We start from the raw sequence: 19,147 nt of genomic DNA, 5'->3' as shown, positions 1-19,147 counted from the left end.
AAATCACATTCTGTTGTCTAAATAAAAACAGATATGAGGCAATGTCCACCAGCAATCTGACCTGAAAAAGCCGCTTGGATGGAAACTTTTGTCCAGTTGGAAGAATTGAATTTTTCTTTTGCTAGTAAGCGCCACTGACCTATGAACCAGCGGCCAGTCGGTTTGATTACTGCCAAAGCCACAGTATAAGACATTTTACTCTTTTTACTCACTCCAGTTGTGTAGCTGATTGTAACTGGAGGGGCATAAGACGTACTAACAAACTAGTTCACTGAGGCAATCCTGACTAAAAGGTTAAAAGTGAACAGTGTAACTTTTCTGTGAGGGTCCGTCAAAAGCTTTTCTCCGTGGAGTTGTTATTGCTTTCGCAGCATGATATTAAACTTTTGTATCTTTGTAAAGACCGAACCAGACCGAGTTACAGGTCAGATTTGTGGAGAGGCGACCCCGTTCACAGTCAGAATGCCTGTTTTTCTAAGTATTTTTCAGTGATAAAACCACTTGTAGTTTAAGGTAGAGCTGTTTAATGTGATACTGTGGAACATTCCAGGCAGAACAATGACATATCATTAGAAACAAGCAGGTGAGGGACCCTTAACCAAAATGTTACATAGTGTGTAAGGATGTAACAATAACCTAAATATCGTGATGTCGTATCGTTAAAGTTCTCACAATAATATCATGGGCTATTACAATATATCGAATTACCAGTCTCTTTTTTAAATGAAGAGTTATGGTGCAGCAATAGCTAAACAAAGACAGTGGGAACTACATAGACCATGATCCTTTTCTCCATTTCAGTATAGACTATAATAGATAATAGAAATAACAGTTCGAAACACTTTTAAGTCTTAGTTCTTTAGATTAAATCTTGTCAAGGCATTTTAAGAGAAAAAGTAGAATATTAACAGTTTTGTCAGCCTTCAGAAAATATCGCAATGAATATGGAACCGTGAGATATATATATAGTATCTCAGGGTCTTGTTCACGAGTGAGGGGAGGACGGAAGGTGAGATTGACAGGCGGATCGGTGCAGCGTCTGCAGTGATGCGGTCGCTGTATCGGACCGTTGTGGTGAAGAGGGAGCTGAGTCGAAAGGCGAAGCTCTCGATTTACCGGTCAGTCTTCGGTCCTACTCTCACCTATGGTCATGAGCTCTGAGTAATGATCGAAAGGACGAGATCGCAGATACAAGCGCTCGAAAAGAGTTTCCTCCGCAGGGTGGCTGGGAGCTCCCTTAGAGATAGGGTGAGGAGCTCAGTCACACGGGAGGAGCTCGGAGTAGAGCCGCTGCTCCTCCACGTCGAGAGGAGCCAGTTGAGGCTCGGGCATCTGTTCCGGATGCCTCCTGGGCGCCTCCCTGGAGAGGTGTTCCGGGCATGTCCCGCCGGGAGGAGGCCACGGGGAAGACTCAGGACACGCTGGAGCGACTATGGCTCTCGGCTGGCCTGGGAACGCCTCGGGGTCCCCCTGGAGTTGGAGGATGTGTCTGGGGTGAAGGAAGTCTGGGAGTCCCTGCTTAGGCGCCTGCCCCCACGACCCGGCCCCGGATAAGCGGACAAAAATGGATGGATGGAGATATATATCGTGGAAATATCGTACTGGGAGATTTGGATATTGTTACATCCCTAATCGTGAGCTTCCCCACGATATCGCAATAAATATCGTACCGTAAAGTTCGTACAGTTGCAATATTGTATCGTGCGACTTGGATATTGTTACACCCCTAATAGTGTGTGATAAGTCAGAATGGTGCTATATGACCCTAATACTATGCAGACAGTAAAAATGTTTGCAATAAATATTAATTTATATAAGCTTTAAAAACAGTTAAATACAGTTAAAAGTTCACTAAAATGTTTATTCTTTTTTTATTTTTCAGTAACACTCATATCCGTGATCGACTACTGAGCCTGGGATCCTTTGTTTTGGTGATTGGCAATGCCTTCACCTACAACTTGGGGGATTCCGCATTCTATCTTCTCATTGTATCAAACTTCTAAATGAGAGGAGCAGCACAAAATCACTCCAGTGGTTCTTCTATTTTCAGATGGGGTTTACCAAATGTTTTACACTAATTGTATGTACAATGTTAAAACAATTATCTGTTGAAATAGAACGATGTTTTATTGGTAGGGAAATGTTTGACTGCTTTGTTTTTATATAGAAAAGACCTGCCGTTTTTTGTTGTTGTTGTTTGTTTGTTTTTTTTACGTTGTGGACTCATACTCTGCCATCTTGTCTCCACACACTTTATGAGCCATATGTAAAATACTGTTGATAATATTTGTGTTCCATTGTATTAAACTTCTGCATGAGAGACGAAGCAGAAAATGACTCCAGTGGTTCTTCTATTTTCAGGAGTACAGTACAACATTCCCCAGTTACAGGGGTACAACAAGTGCACTTTTAAACTGAATTCCAACAAATGTACAATAAAACAAACACAATTTGCTAGTACCTATTCATTCTTAAACTAGTGCACATAGACACTTGGAGCGAGGGGGGTTAGGTGTCTGGTCTTGCCCAAGGACACCACAACAGCTTACATCTTTGAGAGCTGGAATTGCTTTGTCACTGAATCTGAATGCTGTACAACGATGTTCATGTCAAGAGCGGGATTCGAACCACCAACCAGCACTCTACAAATTGAGCTACTGTCACTAGGGATGGGACGAGACGCAATTTTCATGAAATGAGACACGAGATTGGATCCATGACAACGAGACGAGATTTTTTAATAATTTGCAATAATCGGATCAATTCACAATTTTGGTCACATGATTTTAAATGGGTTTCTTTTGCCTATAAATATTAACAACCTGCTTTAAACACCAATATCGAGGTGTAAATCTCCACAAAGTAAACCGCTGTATAGATCTGATTATAAAATACTACTATAAGCGGCACAAGATCTCGTCCCATCCCTAACTGTCTCCGATATAGAAATATACTGTAGGCTGTGTCTCATTTCTCCTTCCTCGCTTCCTTCTGCTTGATTCATCTCCTTGATTCTGCAGGAAATGGGTGAGGAAGTTCCGCCCGTAAAGGAGACACAGGGAGGAGAGAGGATATAAACTCCTCCTAATAAAGTTTAATTTGTTTTTCTGATGTCGGCCTCCTGAAGACTCCCTCATGTTTACTTGTTTCACTTAATGTGACACATTTGAGTGACATCAGGGAGGGAAATCAAGGAGAAGGAAGCGAGGAAAGAGAAATGAGACGCGACCATAGACTTACTTGTGAGACTTCTTGGCCTCTGTGCCCCCTGGTCCTGATCCGCAGTCGTGAGCTTGTATGATGAAGGTGTATTCTTTCTGCTGCTCACAGTCCACCAGCCCGCGCGCTCTCAGCTGACCCTCTCCGGACGTACCGTTCAGGACCACTGCCTCGAACGGGGCCTCTGCTCCGTGGATGGTGAAAGCACAGATCTCCCCTGAACAGAAGAGAAGAAAAGAGGGGAAGATCGTCAGGGCTATGGAGAATTGGTGGGTTTCTGAAGATGTACGAAAACGTGGGCTGAATGAAGCTCACAATGCCACGAGTTATATGAGTGAATTTGGATAGGGAGTTATTTATGGACAAAATGGCAAAACAAAAACACCAGGATCACATAGAGCGGGTTAATACAAACATTTATAGACCAAAATGACGAGACTCATAGCAGCAGTTACAGAGAGAGGTGACAGTTTTTTAATATAAAGTGAAATGGAGCCAGAGTTATTGCAAACAGAATCACGGCCATGCTCACTTTCTATTTGGAACACGGCAGCAGAGGCGGCACTAACATTAGGCAAAAGTAGGCGGCTCCACCCTAATTCAAATAAATAGAGATGTGCGTCTCTCAAGAACAATGGGGAAAAACAGACAATAAATATATAAATAAAAAAACTAAATTGGTGCATTATAGTGAGGGCCCCAAACTTAGGTTTATCTAGGGCCACCCAAATCCCTAACTCTGCCACTGCACAGTGGACCATCAGAGGAGACTACTGCATCCATGTCGGTTATGTAGTTATTGAGTGTAGTCAGTTACAGAAATAATTCAGTCCAAGATTTACTGAATTTAACTTTTGGATATTTCAAAGTACAGTTTTATCAGCTGCTGGGTTTCAGATGACATCACAACATTCTACAGGCCAAAGTTATATATTACAGATAGGGGGAGTTAAAATTCATATTCTTCTTCTTTAGTCTAGTCACTAATATAAATGATCAGGTTCAACATTTGTACATTTTCCTTTGGGATATTTAGTAGAAGGTAATCCATAGGAAAAACTGTGTCTCCTAGTTTTCATATTACAGCAAACATCTCAATTTTAATCATACACATTTTAGCTGTATTAAATATTAAGGAAGTGCTAATAAAAACATTTATCTAATCATAACGAACATAAACTGACAAGCAAAATTATAATAAAAAACACAAATGGAAATGACCCAAGGAAATGGAATCTTTGGGATACATTTCCTTATTGATAATAATAACTGATATATATATATATATATATATATATATATATATATATATATATATATATATATATATATATATATATATATATATATATATTTATTTTTTTAACATAAGTTAAACCCATCATTATTAAGTTCCACAGTAATCAAAATACTTCCATATCAAACAGTATGAGTCATTTCAGTTAGGTGATAATATGCAAATCAGTTATTAAACTCCATCTCTATATTTGTTCTTCAAGTTCAATTTAATAAAACCTGATTTGATTAAATGTTGACACAGACAAAGTGAACGTTGAATAAAACAAAAACAAATGTTCTTCTCTGAAAGTTAAACACAGAATCGTACTCCAAACGTTCCTCACACAAAAACAAAAATGCAAAAAAAAAAAAAAAAGGATTGAAAACCTATTAAAGGTCCTACATTACTTGAAATTGACTCTTGTCAAGAATTTCATTCACACATGTTTGAGTGACCTTTTATTATTAGTACGTCTACATCTCATTCCACCGTGGGATGTCAGGGAACCATGGTTTTCAAATTAACAGCTACTTTTACCTTCTGTTCCATAAAGATGGGCAGTTCCAGGGCTGAAATGATACAAATAATTCTAATGAGTGGCGGTTCTAGGATTTTTCTGAAACAGGGGCCATTGAGGGGCCACATGTTACATTCAGGGGCAAAGTACAAAGAACATCCAAGCACACAAATGATTAATTCAGTATGGCGCAAATACATTTGGACAGTTATCTAGTACCTTTTTTCTAATGCAAATAAAACTTAATGAAGCAGTAAAGTTTGTAATAATTTTGTCATTTATTTTTACTGTGTGCATAAAGGACACAATACATAAAACAATCATTAAATGCAATCATGCTCACGCACGCAGGCACACGTGCACACTTACATAATGTAGACCTGTGCACACACACACACACACACAAACGGAATCCGACTCTGTGAATTGAAACATTCAAGTGTTTCAAGCAAAGACCATATATAAAAAAAGCCCTCCACATGTCTGTTTCTTCTCCTATTAAGTTGTATTGACGCAATAGGTCTACTGCCACCAAGAGTTTGGGGGTGAGATTGCATCAGTGATCATTGAATTCTCCAGTTGTTTTTCTTGTCAGTTGATTAACAGAACAGGGGCCATTCAGATTAGAGATGGGGTCAGGCCCCCTGTGTCCCCCTAGAACCACCCCTGTCTATGGCTTTTAAAAAACACAGTGGAGCACTTCCTGTATTAGTACATGGCATCCCAAAGTGGAAGTGTGTTTTATTTGAGAGAAGCCTAAATATGGTTTGTGCATGGTTTGTGCGTTAAGCATGTGTGAATGAAACAAAACACAACTCCAGGTTTGTTTTTGATGTGGAAACAATATTATAAGAGAGTAATATGGGTGCTTTAATTGATCTAAGTCAGGATTAAATGCTCATATCATTGCACTAATCCAATACAACTCTAATACTACATTGAATTACTGCACCAAAAAAGAACGTTGTTACATTTCAGAATTTTCTTATGAAGTTTTCTTAGATTCAGTATGGACTTTTCAGCATTGTACTGTAGCAAGTACAGTGATTCTTTTCTTTTCTATTTCTCATAAGCCGCTCTATGCAGGCTTAGATAAACTGATGGCAATAATAAAAAAAATTCCTTTTTAAAAATACCTGTCTGTCGAAACCAACGTATGTAATTCTCAAAACAGTATAGAAATATCTCCTATCTCTACAGTGAATCTGACCTTTAAAAACACAGCTTTATTATCCATCTCTATCTAGACAAAGTCACTTCACTTGTGCCTCAGTTTCATTTGTACAGAATTAGAAAGTTCTCCAAGAGTGAGTTTTGAAATGAAAAATTGAACTGTTTGGTTTAATCCTTTGTTACAAGACAGCTACTGTATTTTCTTGTTTTTTTCTATAAAAACAAAAATAATCCTTTACAAACTGTAGGAAAAATCAGTTTTTGCACCTCGATGTAAAGAGTGTCTATATTGTGTTGTGTGTAAGGTCTTCATAAGTCTTATCTTAGCGTCAGATACAAAACTAAACAGGCTTTCTAATAATAGCAATTCCCAGTAGTCTGCTTTCTCTATAAACTGTTTGATTGTTTCTTTGGTGCAGTGAAAGACAATGTAAAAAAAGTCGAATCATAAGGAACATGAACACAACTCAAGCTGAAAGGCAATAGATGATGTAAATGTTATACTGCAGTTTATCTGAATGTCCTAACTTTTAATACTCTTTATTTATTTTAATGTTCCTAGAGTCACATTTAATTTGTATTTTGCTTTAAACACAATATATTTTCTCTAAAATTGACCTAACAAAAGTAGATCAGCAAAATCAAATTTTAGAGCTATTAACCATATTACAGTCATTTCCTCTTCTCACTTACCTTCTCACAGTAAATGGTCACATTTATTATTCCATCTTCAATGCACTAAAAGCATTTTGTGTATATTTAGCATGATTCATGCTTGATTGAGTTATCTTTATGCTCCTGTATTCAACACATCATCGCTCAGATCAACCCCATTTTCTCCACTACTGGTGCACAGCCAGTGTGCTTTACTCTCTTAGTTCTCCAATTTTGTGTTCTCAATTGGTGATACCATAGAACTTAAGAAATAAATAAATTTACCCCCTAGCATGATCCCCGGCCATCAAAGGTGCTGACTCTGCATGGGTCGTGTTTCTTTTAGATGAAAATTACGATTTAAAACGTCCAAATTATAACAATGATAACCACATAGCAGACACAAGCACAGTGGGCCTAATTCATGAATCTTTGCTTACAATTTTTTCGAAGTTTTCACATGAAGAAAATGCTGAGAGAACTCTGTACCAGATTCACAGAGCGTTCTTAAGCAGCTGAATTCCTTTTTAAGTGACAGTTGCGCTGAATTCACCAACACCCAGCTACAAACACCTCCACGCTCATTTACATTTCATTTACATAAAAAATTAATATGTATTTGATTCGAAACGCCCTCTGAACTTCTAAATATGGCTAATATGGGTTTGGTATTATGATGTGTGAAAGTGGGAGGGAGAGAATGATGAGGACTACAGGCTACGGCTGTTGTACAGTTTCAGTAGCGATTCCTAATGTCCAGACTCACATGAACACACTCAGGGCGGGAATATTTAAGTCATACGTGTATTGAAATAATCAGGCACTTTCGTCATATTTATTGCACTTTCCACAATCGTGGACCCGCGGTAAATAGCAAGGGAGAGGGACTGTGTTAGGGGGTTAGGGGTTCATGGGGGTCAGGAGGGTGATCGGGGTGTTGAGTCGCGGAGTTGCTCTCCATATGGGCCCAGTGCTCTCCATACGGGCCTCTGTCACAGCCTTGCGCAACTCCTCATAAATGTTATTCGATCAATAATATGTATATAGGAAATAATTTAAGAAAATATAGAACTTACGATCATGAAGTAATTTCATTGTTTTGTTGCATTATCAGAGTAATAATATTCTAAAACAGTACAATTTTTATTCTTACGAGTGCTCCTGACCATTCGAAGGATTTGTTCTTACAGAAGAACATTTTCAGTTTTGTGAATACCAAACATGTTCGTAAGAAGGCCTAAGAACGTTTCCTGAATGAGGCCCGACATTCTCACAAAAACACAAATCAGTTTTACACCATACAATGTATTTGAGAACAAAATAACCTGTTTATGTTAGTTATTTTGTTGGATGAAAACCACGTGGACTGTGTTTTTCTCTCATGGTTCGACATCAGAGTCATTGAATGGACCAGCTAATTCCTCACTCATGTTTAAATCAATACCTTTTCTCTTAGCCCGTGTTTTCCTTTATGTAGTAGCAGTAGTAGTAGTAGTATTGAAGTGAATGTGACTGGTGACATTAGCACAGAGCATGTAGAGCTGTGTTAGCACGTTCCTTCAGACTGATACAAGACACAATGAAAGCACTTAGAGCCTTTACCTGTGACAGATAATTACCCCTCTACATTCAAAGGAACACCACACCAGATTGGATTTCACTGTGTTTTGTGAAAAGGACTAGAGCTGCCACCAACATGTGAAGAGTGACTTTACATTCTATTGTAAGCTTAAGCAGTGAAAGCCAAAGGTTTTCTATAGCCAGCCCTATTGAATATGGTGTCACAAACCTCACTCAAACATTGTAATTATCCTTTAAAACCTGTATTCATTTTTTTTTTTTCATTTTTTCCATACAAAACACAATTCAGGCCTACAAAATGTGCATGCTATGCTGGTGTGTTGAGAAATAAAGCAACGCTAAAACAATAGATTCAAAGTTTTAAAAAAATTAGAATGATCTGAATGAGAGTAGTGATGCTGGTAAGACTTTAAAAACACAGAGGAGCATTTCTTGATTGCTGCCAAATACTATCACAAGGTTGAACAGAGCATTTGTCTGTCATTTTTGTCTGCATGAATCCAAAAATATAATTCTGTATAATTTTTTACTTTAAACAAGCTGCTCAGCCTAAAAAGACCAAATGTAGCTTTAGTGTTCAGTGTGTTCTTGTTCCCCTCGGGGATGCTGTACTATATTGGGAAACCCTATGGTTTTGTCATAAAGGCCTGCTCCTCAGTTCACCTCTCCATACCTCCTCCTATGTTCTACTCTCCATCTGTTGCTGCTGGAGCCGTGACAATCCGCCTACAGAGAAGAGCCATAGGTGCAGTGACACAGAGGAAAGGGACGGTTTAAAATCGATTTTGTGTCGTAACTCAAACACTTCAGAAGGTCAAAGGTCACACAAGGAGGTAAAAATTCAACTTTGAACAAAGATCAATGATCAATTACAAACAAGTGTTTAGCACTTTCAGGGACCATATTTGCCCATTTCCTTTTCCATCTACTAACTTTTACAAATGCAAAAACACTGCTAGTATGTAGCCCTAGTGCGCAGACAAACTATAGGTGTAGCCTTGACTAATTGTGAATGTGTGCTGTCTTATGACTTTAATTTCCTCACTGACATTCATGAATCTTACAGAGAAACCTGTGCATTGGACACCAGACATTAAACATGGTAATCCCCTCATAATACCTTTACTGGTTCTACAAATGAATTCATTAGTGGCCCATCACTAGCTGTGGTCACATGCACATGATAATAATCAGATGCATTAGGCTAAAACATTCTTAAAATGAATGATTTCTTTATGATCATGGCCCCTCTGATTACTCACATCAAATTGGGCAGTCAGTCCATTAAATATCTAAGACTAGAAATCTGATATAAATCAGATTTTGGTGAGTTTGTAACCACAGGTTTTCATAATCCATATACAATTATCAGTGCACTCCTACCACGTCACTTCCTCGTCAGTCCCATGCAGGGCACAGGGCGGATGTCTCCTCAGAGCAGAGACTCGTGTCCCTCTGTGCTGCCTGAACAATGACGTATCAGAGAGTAATGGGGCTGTTGGCATTCTATAGGAAACATGCTGGGACACAGAAATCACCAAATTGAACAGAGCAGCGGAGTGCGACAGACGCTGACAGACCACGTCACAGTCCTGAATAGGTAATGTTAAATCCATCACAACTCAAGCAAGAAATACATCCAATATTCTGCACATATTAACGTTCACTATATGCCTGTCCAATGTACACGAAAGGATCTAGGCTCAAAGTGGTTCAGTGGCTCCAAAATAAAGGTTTACCTCCTTCTGTCACATCCCACCAGAAAAATGTCTGAATTATGTTAGAAAATGTATAAACCAACACATGTGGCTATAGGACTATATGTGACGTTTAGGAATTAAAGCTACCATCTGTATTTAGAGTGGTGGACCTGGCCACGTTGCATTCCCATGTGTCACCACTAGATGCTATCTGCGTTACTACTGTCTGATGGTGTACCTTTGGCCATGAGGGGAGGGGATAAAGGGGGTCTGCCACAAATGGTAGCTTTAAACTGGCACCATGGTAAATAATTATTGAGAAGAATTATGTCAATTTTTAAAGGGACAATACTTCAAATATATCTGAAAATATTGTTTATGTATTGGTGATTTATCGATTCTCATATCTCAGCCTGATTCATCAGCTGGTTTCACTCCGTAAAAACCATCTGAGCTTGCAGTGTTGCAGTATTCGCTCGACGGTAGGCGGGTACTTTATATCATTTAACCAATCGCAACTATTTGGTCGTCACGTATGTAATGCGCCGCTAACGGGGATAACTGGTATATTAAGCTTTTCCCAAATCCCGTAGGAAGAAGGACAATAACATCTTTCCCCTTGATAAAATTCATCAAACATTTTCTTTGTTCCGGCTTTAAATCCTCGATCTCGGGAATCGTTGACAACACTGATTGTATGACTCTTTGCTGATGGGCTGGTGGCCGAACTCGCACTTCCGGGGTTTTTGCGAACTGTCTAGTGTATTCCGATTCCTGACCTAGTCGCTGGAGAGAAATGAAATTGGTGATAATTCTTAAGGCCCATTTATTTTACAAAAAAGGGCCTTAAGAATTATCACCAACAGTCATTGTAGAGAGCCATCCAACCCAATATTTGCTCAACTTAAAGTGCTGAAAATGCAGGATATTGTTGACTTAATCCTCAAAGTCATGTATAAAGCAAAGTGCAATGTATTACCTGTAAATATTCAAAGACTGTTTGAGATGAGAACAAGCCACTACAATTTAAAAGGAACCTACATGTTTAAAAAACCCAGATTCAGAACCAAGGTTACGGAGCGAAGCGTCGCTGTGAAAGGAGTGAACTTATGGAAGAGTCTTGACAAAGAAATAAAAGAATCAAGTACAATGATGACATTTAAAAAACATATCAAATTGAATGCAGTTTGTATGTATGAAAAAGAAAACTAAGTTGTTGTGTATAATAATGAAGATTTCTGTTTGCAACTGAACAGTAATTGTGCCTGAACTGATATGGAATGTTTAGTGACCATCGGTGTTTATGTATTGGATTGAAAAAGGAAAGGGGGGCAGATAACATACGATTTTTTTTCTTTCTGTTCCTTTTCATTCATTTCTTGTGTGTCTGATGTTGTGACACTGTCGATGTCTTTTTATGCTTTATGAATGAAATAAATAAATAAAATAAAATAAAATAAATTGAGCACTAGGGCACTAGGTGGCGCCAGCCTGTCTACACTGATGCTGGAAGGTGTTTCAAAATCAGTATCAGTCCAAGATGTATCCCATATTTGGCATAGTATTTTTTCATTAATTCTTCACACTTGATCTCACTCATAAACGCCATTCGCACAGGCAAGTGGGTGAAGTGTCTTGCTCAATAACAGCCAGAATTAGTAAAGAAGTCACCATTTCAAGGTTCCTGAGGTTAATTTCCACCATTTTTCTCGCAGAACTTTCAAAACAAACAATATTATCAGTTTAAAGGCGTGGTGGAGACTATGTAGTACTTAATGCTCATTTTAATACAAAAAAACTCCACAAAGAGACGCATGCACACACACACACATTTTAAACTTGCAATTTGGCTGATTATATCAAGCCTTAAAATATACTAAGAATATTTTTCAAAAGTGTAAGTGATCTTCGTAAAGAGGAGTTAGAATGCATGATCATTCTCAGTTGGTTGCATAATGGTGCTTCATGTGTATTTATCCGTATTTACCTGTGCGCATTTGTAACTGAATTTCTAACAACATTTGAAAGAGTCCTTATTTAATTGAGGTCAGTGTGCTATTCTGTGTGTTAATTTTTCACTCGCACAAACCCAGCGTCTGGCGGCAAAGAAAAGGTCAGAGAAAGTGAGAGTGTAATCCCAAAAATAGTCTACCTTCTGGTCCAGTATTACCACAAAAACAGACCACGTCTTGAGCAGATAATGAGACGAGCTTTGGGTACACTGCAAAAAACAACATCTAGGTAAGTTAAAATGGATTAAATGAAGAAGATTTAATTTTATTTGAGTAGATTCAACTTAATAAGTGTGTTTTTCTTAATTCAAGCAACATACAAGATGCATACAACTTCCGTAATTCAGGTAATCTTTGGCCAGATGTGAGTTTTTGCAGTGTGTGGTTTTCTGTATTTGACTATCAGTAATCAAATGGGATTTATTCGAGTGCGAGTGCTCAAGACCATCTTCTGAGTTCATTTACCAGTGGAGAGAACACGTGGAAAATCTGTTTAATATCAAATGTAATTACAGGATGAAGTGATAAGGGGCTGGGTCGGGGTGAACCGGAGCACGGAGAACCCAAATATTAAGTTCATAATGAAACATCTTCCAAAGCCAGAAGTGCGAAATTCTGCAAGGGCTGTTTTAGACTAGTGCTACGAAAGTCTGCCAAATTCTTGAATTTCACTCAGGATCAATAAAGTCTCTCTGTTTGTCTGTTTCTTGAGAGACTGAATGTGTATTTCTCTATTCCAGTTTTTCTCAATTTTTTTTTTTCTGGGGACCCATATTTTAAAAGTGACAAACCCTCACAACCCAAGTCAATAGAAATTATTTGTAAATCACAAAATGAAGGTGGATTTATTGTTGACTGAGTGATCATGCCTCTCTGAACAATTAGTATTACTCAAGCTTTAAACAAAAAAAACAATAATTGAGGGCCTGTTTACATGAGAACATTTGCAGGTACAAATTACAAAATATTTTATTGGAAGTGCCTTTCGTTTAGACGGTGACAGTGTTTTTGGGGCTTAAAAATGCAAAAATCTGAAACCCTGAAATCCTCCAGAGTGGAAAACCTGAATACGCTCCACCGTAGTGTTTTCGTCTACACTGCCCAAGACGCAAAACTCTGGTCAGATCTGCTCATGTACGCGTTTACGTCACATACATACAGTACACAGAAACAAACATGTCGGATGGCATGCATACCCAATCGAATTCCACACACTTCTGCGTCACTGTATGCAGGCAGATTTCTACCAGAAAACGCTTGTCTAAACACAGAATAAAAGATGAAGACGCGACACCACTTTTGCATCTTCTGTTTATACCGTCATCATATAAACGTAGCCTGAATCAGCAATAAAAGGATCCATAAGTCGCCGATTTAGACAGTAAATGTAGCCCATTTCTTTTTCTTTTCAACATTGAATTGAACTAGCAATATGAGAACAAAATAATCAATAAAATAATTACAAAAATATTAGAAATGATACAAAACATGTCTTAACATTTCAACATTTATAATGAGATAGACGGGCCTCTCTGAGTTTTTGTAGCTTGTTCCAGTCCGGGGTGCAGGAGGAGAGCAACAAACATATCAGACGCAGCATTCAGTCTGTTTCTGGGCTTTATCTTAATTTTTTGTGAGTATAGAAAATCCCAGTTCATTCACATTTATGTAGTAGTGACAGGAATAAGCACAGAAATACCGGCCCTACTGATGACAGGATATTCTAACGAAATGACAGGATATTCTGACGATAAAGTCACAGATCCATGTATACAACTGTATACAGCAGATGTACATACAGATCGTAATAAGGTGACCCCCAAAAAACCTCTTGTGACCCACCTGAGGGTCGCGCCCCAGTTTTTGGGAAACAATGCTCTATACTACCTGTCCCTTTTGAATCTGTCTCTATTAAATATTCTTTTCGAAGTTACAGACTGAGTAAATCTACCAGTATACACCCCCTGGTGTTGGAGGAAGAGACAACAGCAGTGTCCTGGGCAGAGGTAGAACAGATGTTAGCACCTGAGGCCTGGCAGAGTCACAGTCACAGCCCCTCATTATCCACTGCACTCTTCTCCAAATATGTCTCAGTCTCACTGGGCATGAGGCTTATAAGGACTAGATTTATGAACACAGCTACTCCCTCGGTAACTCTGCATGTTTAAAGGTCCAATATTACACAATTGACTTTTTGTTATTGACTCTGGTGAGCGTTAGCCATGTTAGAATGTTATGACCTCATCAAAAATATACCTGGAGTTGTGTTTTTTGTTTATTTAACACATGTTTAAAGGTTGTATGGGGGATTTTTTTTGTTTCAAATTGTCAATGAAAGTTCAGAATAGCAACTATAGAGACGCAGCAGCCGTGTAATTATGATAACCAAAAAAAAAAAAAAAAGAAGAAAAATCCATCAACTGCGGACAAGGTGGGCCTGGCTGTTTGTCAGTCAAACTCCCTACATTTCTAAGCCTAACTGACTCACCGGTGCGCTGGGATTACATGATTTGCGTACGCCTCTCATGCATTCCACAGACGCAAGACGCTGTTTACTCAACACGCAGCAGTTCTTAGTGGATTTTTCGAACTGCAGCTTCCTCGCAGTTAACACAAAGTTTGTGGCGATGGCAGACAAGAATCCACTAAGAGTTAGCCGCAAAAGAAAGCCAATTTTTGAGGTTGTTGAAAGAAGAAGAGAAGGGGAAAAGGAGCGAAGTTAAACTAAGGTGATTCTTGGAGATTCCTTCCAGCAATGGCGTGCACTGAAGCGGACGAAGTTTCTCAAGACACCTTTGTCGCTAAATTACTTCTGGACAAGTTCAACAGCAATTTGTTCTGCAATTCTGAACGTGCACCAGCTGTAAACAAGCATGATTTCTAGCGTAAGGAAGAAGTGGGAGAAGGAATTTCTATTTAGGGAGCCTTTAAAGGTGCACTGCGTAACTTTTCTGGTCACAGCTACACTACTGCATGTTATTACTGTGCCTGTGAGTTAGGTTTGCCAGAAATGTCCCATATTATGGCATTAAACTTATCTATTACATGTGTTTTTATGGCTCAAAAATACAACACACAATTGATTGGTGGCATTCTTGTCTCCATGGCGATAGAAAAGTTGAATGCTATGGAACATTCAGGCAATACAATAAATTATGAAGACAAGCAGAAAAGTTACACAATGCACAGTTCTTATCTCTAACATAAAACACTGTTCTACCTTGTGATGTCATGTCATAATAAAGGAAGTGCTCCACTGTGTGTTTAAACTCCATACACCTTTTTGTGGATTTCTACAAGCAAACTCTACTCACTAGAACCATTTGGATATTTTCAACCTTGAAATTTCATACCTCTATTAATCAAAAGGTAAAAAGTTGCGGTGGAACTCAGCATGTCAAGAGATTTGGGAATGTAGACAGACTAATAATAAAGTGTTACTCAAACATGTGAATGAAACAGAATACAACTCTAGGTATGATTTTGAGTAAGTAATAATGTTTTAATAGGGGTGTAACGATATCCAAGTCTCACGATACGATATTGTCATGGTATGAACCTCATGGTATGATATTTATTGCGATATCGTGGGAAAGCTCACGATATGGTGGGGAGGCTCACGATTAGGAATGTAACAATATCCAAATCTCTTACGATATTTACACAATATTTTCATAATATACGACGATATTTATTGCAATATTTTGTGGAGGCTATCAAAACAGTTAATATGCTACATTTTCCTCTTAAAATGCTTTGACAAGACTTAATACAAAGAACTAAGACTTAAAGTGCCCATCTCATGCAAAATAACTCTCTTCACATTGTATCTTCTGCACATATACAAGCACAATTTGGGTTTTGGAACATCCATTACACAATAGTTATGAAATCTTACTGATTTCTTGGAGGCAGTCGCAGACCAGGAACTATGAAAGGCCGACTATTGCTCATCCCCCCACCCGTCCTGAGAAAGCACAGGCTCCGCCCTCCAAACATGACGTAGGCTCTGAGTGAGACGCCCTTCCTCCGCCATCTCAGGGAGGGAGGGGGAGACAGACGTGCACCCTGATAGAGGTAGGAATAAACTTTTATTCATCATGGTGATACAGCGCGTTCAGCCACATGTGTTGGACCCGGAATTGGACGAGGACTTGGAGGTGCACGAAGCACAAGCACCGCGTCGGCATCAGCTGAACATTACTGATTGGTAAAGTACTAATAAACTCTAGTAGATAAACTTATTATATCGTGTACACTGCAGTGTAGAACAATGAGCTTATGCTGTCGCTTTTGTTTAGGTGTTCATGTGGGAATTGTCAGCCGATGTGGGGCTGAGGCTGGTGGAGCAGGGGATGGAGGCGGGTGCGAAGTGCTTTCTGCTACATCAAACGTGTCATAGGTGTAGCTGGCTGCATCACTGTTGTAGCAGCTTCAGTTCGTTGTCATGTGGGAGGGTGACAGAAATACACTGCAATTTGTTTAAAAAATGCAGAATCAATCTAAAAACCACTTCGGCTACATATACAAGGCCCACACATCACTCTTAAAAGGTAGAAAGATCTGAAAAGATGATTTTGCATGAGATGGGCCCTTTAAAAGTGCTTAGAACTGTTACTTCTTCTTGTAGTCTACACTGAAATGGAGCAAAGGATCATGGTCTATGTAGTTCCCTCTGTCTTTTTTTTTTTTTTTTTTTTAGCTATTGCTGCGCCATAATTCTTAATTTAAGCAGTGAGACTTGTAATTCAATATATTGTGATGGTCCGCGATATTATTGTGAGAACTTTGACGATACAATATCACGATATTTCTGTTATTGTTACATCCCTACGTTTTAACATGGCTTAAAGCTCACAAAAGTCCAAGTTTGCATAATCTAGGACCTTTAACCTCCCTACAGTGACTTATTTACATTGGACTGTCCCCGGTGTGGTCCCATAGCTAATTACCCACCATGCATTGTGTTCTAAACTGGATGCCTGCTCTGATACAGTCCCTGGCTTCTGGATATGTGTCTTTTCCCCACATGACTAAATGCAGGAATTACTAACCTCCCCCAGGCAACAAAGGCAATATGTTTTAATTAGTAGATGCAGAAATCAATGAATAGCTTTTAATGGGACTAATTTGTGAGAACGAGATCCAACCAAAGGGAAAACAATAAATAAAAAATCCCAGTAGTAAATTCCCAAAGTCTTAGAACTGTGACTCAACCAAATAAAGTCACAGAAGTACTCAAGTTACCTCAAGATTGTCAAATTATAGTAGTAGTTTAATGACAGTTTTTCAACCCAGATTTTCAGGTAGATTCTAATTTTGGTTCTTTTTTGTCACTTTTTTTCCACAATTTGGGGAAGATATCAGAGAATTACACCAGTAAAAACCTTGCAGTGTAATAAGAGGTCATAAAAGCATAATTAGCCTTTGTTAATGAATATAAAATGTAAAAAACAACTAAATTAATGTGTACATTTGTAATAAAAATGTGTGGATACTGTGGAAAATTGCAATAACATCAATAACATCCTGTAGCTGACCCATGACCCAAAATGTTACTTGGTGTATCTTTAAAACCAAATTGGCTGAACAACTTTAAACACAAACACAAAACCCACTACAATTTCCTTAAAGTCAGATTTTTATACTTAAAACAAACGAGTTTATAGGGACTTTTTGCAACTTTCAGAGGCTACAACAGTGCTTTGTCGTCATGCTAAAAGCCCACTTCCTGATTCTCAGACAATAACAGACAAACATTTGTAGACAGCACACAGTGATCTCATTAAAGTGAAACAAAATTTGCTCAAAAACATGAAAAAAAATAAACCAAACCAAAACAAACCAAACCAAAAAACAGGTGCAGCCATTTTAAGTGTCAATGAGGTTCATTTGGTCTTCCAATAGTTGATGTTATTAGGTTCTTTTTTCAGACCAAGAGTTTGTTTTCATACCTGACCTTTGCTCCCTGTGGTCTTCCTCATGTGATGTTGTTGTGAAGTGTCCAGTTATGATGATTGATTTAGGCTACGTTCACACTGCAGGGCTTAATGCTCAATTCAGATTTTTTTGTGAAATCAGAGGTCGTTCACATTTCCAATTAAATGCGACTTGTATGTGAACACCAGTATGAACTTTAAAGTGTCCCACATGCACACTGGAGGACACAACGACGTCACACATAGCGAGGGTGCTCAGTGTTTACGGAAGTCGCCTAAACGTAGATGTTAACATTGAACACCTGGAGATTTTAAAGTTGCTGTCACACCAGAGCCAGAACATATACAGTTTATTTGTTTTAAGGAGGAAATTGAGAAGGAGAAGGCGTTTTGTGGGGCAGTGGCAGCAACGTCCGCAGAAAGGAACGTGTGGGTGCGGAGACTCAGCCAAGAGTGATGGGACTGATATGTGCTTCACTGTTTCACTGACACAGAGTTCATACACATTTTTCGTATGACAAGAAGAACATTTGTGTCCATTTGTGAGCACTATTCTGCCAGCTCAGTGCAGAATAGTGATGTTTGTCGCTTGTTGCAGACTGAAGTCACATGTCAAAGGCCAGATATGTATCAGTTTTAGGAGCGCATATCCAAGTGGACTGGGTCGCATTTGAAAAATCAGATCTGTGTCATTCAGACTGTCACTAAAAGATCATTTACAGGTCGCACAGGGTCACTTCAGGCTGCAGTCTGAATGTAGTCTTATACAGGTTTTGGTGTTGTCTTCCTACCTTTAGAGTCATGACAACAGCGCCATCTGCAGTCTGAATTCCTCAGGACAGTATCCCTGGTGTGTGAGAGAAAAAATGCCCCCTCGCCCCGGTTTATAGTCCCAGGTGTCAGGTAGGAAAGCAAACTCTTGGTCTGAAAAAGAACCTAATAACATGAGTGCCAGCGTGTCCATCAGCGAGGAGTGTGGAGCAGCTTTGTGGACACAGGCTGACAGTCCTCCTCCTAAACCTGATTGCATGCAGCAGTGATCGCCCACTCTCCCCAGGGCACGGCCACATTTT

The 19,147-nt window shown here is 38.9% G+C and overlaps 1 protein-coding gene across 1 annotated transcript in view; it reads right to left on the bottom strand.

Moving 5' to 3' along the window:
• Nucleotides 1-19,147, bottom strand: part of LOC110154577 (calsyntenin-2-like) — a gene marked incomplete at its 5' end in the record, with an annotated part of 351,405 nt that overhangs the window by 208,445 nt on the left and 123,813 nt on the right. Inside the window, 1 exon segment of the mRNA XM_055147860.1 lies at nucleotides 3,241-3,436. Coding sequence (XP_055003835.1) covers nucleotides 3,241-3,436 — 196 coding nt within the window.

This window comes from Boleophthalmus pectinirostris, unplaced genomic scaffold, assembly GCF_026225935.1.
Source record: "Boleophthalmus pectinirostris isolate CB_2022bp ecotype Guang Dong unplaced genomic scaffold, ASM2622593v1 HiC_scaffold_9, whole genome shotgun sequence".
NCBI lineage: Eukaryota > Metazoa > Chordata > Actinopteri > Gobiiformes > Gobiidae > Boleophthalmus > Boleophthalmus pectinirostris.
The sequence above is the reverse complement of the archived record's forward strand: the minus strand, read 5'-3'. Positions and strand labels throughout refer to the sequence as shown.